Source organism: Beta vulgaris, chromosome 2 (assembly GCF_026745355.1).
Source record: "Beta vulgaris subsp. vulgaris cultivar EL10 chromosome 2, EL10.2, whole genome shotgun sequence".
In the NCBI taxonomy this organism is placed as follows: Eukaryota; Viridiplantae; Streptophyta; class Magnoliopsida; order Caryophyllales; family Amaranthaceae; genus Beta; species Beta vulgaris.
In genome coordinates, this window is record NC_079203.1 from 44,679,466 (window position 1) to 44,686,527 (window position 7,062).

At 36.4% G+C, this 7,062-nt stretch overlaps 1 protein-coding gene across 2 annotated transcripts; it reads left to right on the forward strand.

The window, feature by feature from the left end:
- The first annotated feature begins 642 nt into the window (after window positions 1–642).
- LOC104885703 (hypothetical protein) lies at window positions 643–6,599 on the forward strand. Of its 2 annotated transcripts, none has more exons than XM_019247308.3 (10): window positions 643–942; window positions 1,931–2,004; window positions 2,089–2,211; window positions 2,306–2,418; window positions 2,501–2,566; window positions 3,392–3,493; window positions 3,595–4,138; window positions 5,228–5,433; window positions 5,844–6,007; window positions 6,214–6,599. In XM_019247308.3, exons 1-10 carry the CDS (start codon window positions 818–820, stop codon window positions 6,347–6,349), a joined length of 1,653 nt encoding a protein of 550 aa, XP_019102853.2. In that variant the 5' UTR covers window positions 643–817; the 3' UTR covers window positions 6,350–6,599. The 2 variants fall into 2 exon arrangements, with proteins under 2 accessions (XP_019102853.2, XP_010668651.2); XM_010670349.4 differs by having other exon boundaries at window positions 2,089–2,166.
- The last annotated feature ends 463 nt before the right edge of the window (window positions 6,600–7,062 follow it).

Below are 7,062 nucleotides of genomic sequence, written 5' to 3' on the forward strand. Positions count from 1 at the left end.
GCAAATCAGTGTTACCCTTTTATCTTTCAATACACTTTCTCATATCTATTATGAGGTACTTAATTTTTAGAAAGATTTGCATCTAAAATCTTATCTTAATATTTTTTTCTCTTAATCCACAATATAACTTCTTTCTCTCTCCGTACATCTTCTCTATTTGATCACCCTAATTAAATACCTACACTCTCACATAACAACTCTGTTAGCACAAGTTATTCTTTTATGTGTCCCTGTCCTTTCTCACCAATACTTTTTATTCATGCAATCATGCCAACCCCTTATTCTAAATAAAAATTAACGTCATTATAAGTCTTACACCTCCATGATTCACACAAAATATCATAAAATTTAGTTTCATTTCAAAAATCTTGCAAAAATAATTACACATAAACTTCAATAATAATAATAGCAAAATAGAGTACGCTACAATCTTATTATTTCAATTTTAGTTTGTTCTTTAATCTAATTTTAAAACTTCATTATAAAATTAGTTTTCGTCAATGAACAAAATGTACGACACCTAACAAATCGATTTTAACATTTATCGGTTTTTTATACGAAATGAGCTACGAAGACAATACAAAATACAAAGAAAGAAGAAGGATTCGAACATGTAACCTAACATGTGCTAGGCACTAGTCGAATCCTTGAAACTTGAAAGAAAAGAACTAAAGAACACTGGTAAACTGGTAATAGGTGAAGAAAGTTCAGATTGCGGCATTTCCTACTGAAGAAAGTTCAGGACATTCCCAGATTGCGGCATTTCTTACTTCTTCTGTTCTTCAACTTGTTCAAAAATCCACAAAACTTTCTTCCAATGGACGAAGATCGCATTTTGGAGAGAGAAAGGTACCAAATTGAGCAAATTCGTGAGCTCGATGACGAGGAATTGCAGATTGAAGAAGTCGAAGGCCTTCCTGACGACTCCGATGATGATCCTATGTAATTTTCTTGTACAAATTTTACGTTCTCACTTTGATTTTTTGATTCGTTGTTGTCGAATGTTACGCCTTCAATTGTCATAATGTTTGATTGTACTTTTGGCTCTTGATTTTTCTTCATTTCGCATTTTCCGATTGCTGAAACTGCCGAATTTAGGGTTTCTGAGTGCTCAACTTTTGGTTTTATGTGAGAGTTTCAATTTTTTTGGTTGGTGATAGTCTAGAAGTTTAGAAAACCGAATGTTTATGTTAGATGAGGAGAAATCGAGTTGCAAAAGTGAATGTATGTATGCGATTTAGCATATGGCAATTTTAGTTTACATTTTGATATATCATTCGACATGACACTGCTGAACATTGAACAATATATATTGGTTAAATTAGTTGGTAAAACTCGCCTGTGTTGCAGTGTAAATCTTGAATTATTCTTGAACGAAAAATTACAGTATAAAAAGGCATGTTTATGGTGCATTGAGAAGAGTTTAATGTGTAATTTAGGTCTTATGAGTTTCTCTATACTAAACCACTATTTTGGGTACATCTTAGCTAACATAGAACGCGATGGAAGCCTGCTAGGACATGGCGCTGATAAACAAGATATTGTTTTGAGTCTTTTGGTGAAACTTGGTGGTGTGAGGATTAGAAAAAGATGTTAGGAAGGAGACTATTGACAGTAAGAAGTTAGAGGGTGAAGTTTGGTTGCTGAGGAGTTTGTTAGGGAGTGGGTCAAACGCAAGAATGAACTTGAGGGTTGATGATGAAGGAGAGAATGAGTATGTGACAGGAAAAGAAGTATGGGATGAGGGAGGCGAAGGGCTCCCTCTCCCCATGTCTTTCTCTTTGTGATGATGGCTTTACTAGTGTATTCCAGAACGAAAGTGAGGATTTGATATCTGTGTCTAATTTTTAGATGCAAAAGTATGACTTCTTTGTTATTGATGCTTATCCTCTGACTCCTTTTGTTTTGCATGTTCTTCCTCTTGTTTCAGTGATTTTTCCCTTAGAAGGCTGGATGGTTGTACATTTAACACCTGTCTGGCGTCATTGCATACATATTTGGGCGGTAGGCATGTGTAGCATTAATACTATTATGTAACTTCTCGGTTATCTATTTTGTTTTTAACCTGATTCTGCATGAATATTGCAGTGGTGGAAGACACTCATCATAGGACAGCTTTTGTTGATACTGGAACCACTTTGACTCTTCCTCTTTTTTTTCTTGAAGGTGTTTGTATTAAGTTCACTTTGACATTGTGCCAATATATCATAGGCAAACACAATTTTCTTGTACTTTTATCTTGTCACCTTTCTTTTTAATTGTGATACAATTAGTAACTTGATTCCCTCAATCTTATGCTGTTCAGGTGTTGTACTTTTTCCGGAGGCAACTCTGCCTTTAAGAATTATACAGCCGAATTTAATAGCCGCTATAGAAAGAGCAATGGGTCAGGTTGATTCCCTTTATACCATAGGTGTGGTACGTAAACTGTTCTGCATCTTTGTCAGGAATTGCATTAATGATTTAAGATCGCTTGAGCAAATTTTGCTATGTTGTTCAGATTCGTGTCTACTACGACCCTGAAGATGAAAACGTAAAATCTGAAACTATTGGGACTACTGCAGAGGTACGATTTCTGACTTTGCGTAGCTACTTATATTATGCTTATTGTCATGGCTTGAGGATAGTCCAAATATGAAACCTGCAAAAAGATGTTCTCTGATAACTTTTTAAATGTACAGTTTTAGCACTGCATCTTGAGTGGTATGCTTCTTCTTCCTTCATTGCAAAAATAGAAGTATATTTCCTCTGTTTAGAAACATTTGTACCATTTCATGTTTTCACGCTAGCCGATGGATCTCTTTAAATATTAATATCTTTAATTAAAATAAGTAAAAATTATAAAAACTTGATATTAAACAAATATACATTGAGACGAATCTAATAAGATCTTTTATGACTATGTTTTTTCTAAAATATAAATCACCGAAGACAATCAAAGTGTAACATGTGAATAGTAAATACTGAGCAAACGATGTCAACTATTTCTAAACGGAGGAAGTATGTTACTATTGAATTGGAAGTTGGAAACTAGGTTCCACTTCCTATAGTATGTTGGTATAAATGTTTCTTATTATCTCCCTTAAGTTCCCACAAGTAGTATCTATCACTGTTTTACCCTGTCAAAAGATTATATGAGTGAGTAGTTGCATTGTTGTCATATTGTCAAAGTGCTCTCTCACTTGCAAAATATCCCTTTACATGTTACTTAACTGCTGCTTCATTGCATGCCTATTGTTCCAAAAGGTGTTGGCCAGACAGTAGCTACCCTCACAAGAATGGTCATTTATTTGAGAGATCAGGCTCAGGATCAAAGGCTAACTAGGAAATATTTGGTAGCTCAACATGATTATATGTTTACTGTAATTTAATAATATTATCACTGTTTCAGATTCGACAATACCGTCGTTTGGAGGATGGAACTGTCAATGTAGTTACCCGTGGAAGGCAGCGGTTCTGTCTTAGACGCCATTGGCGTGATGCTGATGAAGCTGTAAGAACAACCTTAATGTTGCATCACCTACGCTCCCATTACTTTGATGCTGTCTTATCTAACTGTTAGAGGTTAATTTGACTAATGTTTTGTCTTCTTAGCCATGTGGAGAGATTGAAATTATTGAAGAAGATTTGCCTGCAAGGACTCCGCGTGACGCATTTGGAAACTTACCTCCATTAATGAACCTTAGTAGTCGGAGCTTTTCTGACGCTACAAAACCGCATCATCAGGCGAAGAGACATAGTGGTGCAGTTGAGAACAATGATTCGGATGCAGAGTCTGAAGAAAGTTTTCTGACCGAGCTTTCATTATCAGAGATTAGATTGCATCAATCTGCTATTGAGTCCTGTGCTGCTTATGATATGATTGACGAGTCAACAAGCAGTGACGATGAAAAGTATGTTTGTGAGTCGGAGCTTCACTCAGGAAAGTCTCTATCAAGTGATGGTTCATCACAATCGAAGTATAGAAGTAGAATAGGTGCTGCAACAGGAGTTGAGAGAAAAGCTAGAATTAGGCAATTGCCTCAGAAAGGAGGTATGCCTGCCGGGTTAACTAAGTTCCGTTCTGTTTCCAGAGCATTCTGGCCATACTGGGTTTATCAGATGTATGATTCTTTTGCTCTTGCTCAAAAGGCAGCTGGTACTTTCCACCTCTTCTCTCTTCCCCCCCCCCCCCCCTCCCTAAGTCTCTCTCTCTCTGTCATTCAATATTCTGATGTTCATAATCTGCACAAGGTTCCTGTATACCAGTGGCTGTGTCCAAATTTTTGATGATGTATCCTCTATACTGTTTGTGCTTTTAAATATATTCACAGTAATATATGTAGAAGAACGAAGGTAACTGAAAAAAAAGTAGGTAACTGATGAGATGGAGACTTTCAGTACAGTGATTTATAGATGCATATTATGCTGCTTTGCTTTATTGTCTCTATCACTGATGTTGTGTTTTGAATCTTTCGAATCGAGGGCTGTCACGTGTCACGTCTGCTATAGGTCCCACCAAAACACGTACTAGCTTTCAATTGGTAGTTTATGTGAAAGCTTTCCCCAGCAATGCTTTCTGATATTATAATTAACATCTGATTGTGGATAATGGATTTGTGGGGGTTTAACAGTAAGAGCTTCAAATCCTATAAGACAGGAATGGGTTAATTGTAAAGTTGGGGAAAGCTTGTACTTTGGAATGGGTGTGATTCTACATTTTTATCATTAAGGACTATAGAAGAGGGGCGATCAATTTTATTTCTTCTCCCAATTATATCCCTTTAAAGGTCTCAACCTTTTTGTCGATGCTTTTTAAAATTTGGTTCCCTCTAAACCAAATGGTCCCTCGGTCTTGTGAAACATATTCTGTGGTAATATTGCAGCTGTTATATTGTCTTCTCTTGATAAACGTTTGTGATTTATGGCATCAATAATGTAGCCAAAGCATCAAAGAAACATTAACAATGTAGATAATCTCATTTACAGTACATTTAGAACACTGATGTAGACTTATAGGCATTACTAGAATCCATTCTAACTGAAGGTTCAGAAATGCATCTTTTGGTAATGGTGGCAAGCTTTTATGACCTTTTTGCTGCTGTTATGCAAGTAGATTGGGCCAAACTTTGTAAAATATTAGTTTGCTTATTCTGCCTTCGGAGCGTATGGAAATCAAGTTGGCCTGTGTTGGAGACTTGAAGGTGTATTATAGTTTCTTACAAAGGGGCTTCTGCTTGTTTTGCAGATATGTGGAAGCAGGTAGTTGGGGCACCAAATATGGATGGTTTTGTTCGAAAGCCTGATATCTTGTCATTTTATATTGCTAGTAAACTTCCTGTTTCCGTGTCAACAAGACAGGAGCTACTGGAAATCAATGGAGTCTCCTGTAGATTACGCCGGGAAATAAAATTACTTGAAGGTTTTGATCGTGTTAGGTGTAAAAACTGTCAGGTACTTCTAAATTCTTCCCCTTTTCTCATATTTTCAAGCTTTTCCTTTTTCCTTGGAGGGAAAAACTAAAAAGGAAGGTTTGATGAGGGGGTTATGTCCTTTTGCCTTGGCCTTTTAGTTTGGTGCTGGCTATCTAAGGTTCCAGATTCAAATAATGAGCGGGGAGCTGGCAGTGGTCACCTAAAGTTCCAGGTTTAGTTAATTAGTCACCTGAAGTTCCAGGTTTACTTAATTAGTCACCTAAAGTTCCAGGTTTAGTTAATTAGATCGACATAATTGGTGTTTCTTACACGCAGCATGGACTCCACTCTCGATACTTCCCTACTGTGTTCTTTATTCATTTCTGAAATGTGCTTAAGTTAATCTATATTTTGACTAATATGATTCTGCCTTGTTTTGCACTGTGATAGTCCGTAATTGCGAGGCGATGTGATATGCTGGTGATGTCTAATGAAGGTCCTACTGGTGCATATGTTAACCCAAGTGGCTTTGTGCATGAGATAATGACTCTATACAAAGCCAATGGTCTTGCTCTGATTGGCCGACCTGGATTAGAATACAGCTGGTTTCCAGGGTATGTGTTTTGCAATTTCACATTTCGTATTTTCAGAATACCAAAATATTAACGTGGATCCCTGAAATGGTATATAAGCTTGATTGTGCTCTCACATACTAGTGATGTGATAATAGTTTCCTTTAGCATTATATATACACTTTTCATGTATGTTGAGCTTGATTTTATCATAATACTGATGAGCTTGTGTGCGAAATACTCTGCAGATATGCATGGACTATCGCCAACTGTGCTACCTGTGAGAGGCACATAGGCTGGCTGTTTACTGCTGTAAAGAAGAAGTTGAAGCCTAAATCTTTCTGGGGAGTTCGAAGTTGTCAGATTGCTGATATCCTGAAATAAGATTTCTGGACTTGAATCTCAGTTACATGTCCTTGTGTTTGTAAATGGTCACATATAGATATCACAGTCTTCTCAGTCAGAGAGTAGATGCTTATACAAACAATTAACAAACTGTATCAAACGTAGTTCTCCATAATTTTCCTATAAAGTAAATGTGAGGCTACATAGTGTAGTTCTTTCTTTCTTATTGTGTTCTGTTTGCAGTATGTTAGTATTGAGCAATGGAGTTTGTTCCGTTTTTCCGGCTCCACTTCTTGTTTATCGTCGCTATTTCTGCCTCCTGGGGTAGCATTCTACGTTGATGTTGAGGACGTATAATGCAAAATCGTTTAACATTACTCTGTGTGTATTTTTATGCGACATCATATGGTAATAAATTATCTCATTTTTCCAACATAAATATGCAAAAGTATGGGTGTGACCGTCTCACTATGTGTTGGGTGTAGTATGTTCAAAATCAAAGAGACATTGACCTATAAAATTTATCAAAAGTCTCATACAGATACACGTTGATAACCATACTATAATAAACACTATAGAACAAGCTTAATAAGAAACTGAACACCTTCATTAATCATTACTTATAATAAAATTAAGGATGCAAACAGGAGTCAGGAACCTGTTAAATCTAATCACATTAATTTTGTTGTGCTGAATACAAAAGTGCAAGTACTGACAAGTTGCAAGAGGTTTGATGGTGAAAGTTCATTCTA

Excerpts from the sequence above, each read along its gene's own strand:
- LOC104885703 (XM_019247308.3), top strand. The coding sequence starts at position 818 with ATGGACGAAGATCGCATTTTGGAGAGAGAAAGGTACCAAATTGAGCAA. Across the intron at positions 2,419-2,500 it reads CCCTTTATACCATAGGTGTG|ATTCGTGTCTACTACGACCC; the intron begins GTACGTAAACTG and ends TATGTTGTTCAG. Across the intron at positions 3,494-3,594 it reads GGCGTGATGCTGATGAAGCT|CCATGTGGAGAGATTGAAAT; the intron begins GTAAGAACAACC and ends TTGTCTTCTTAG.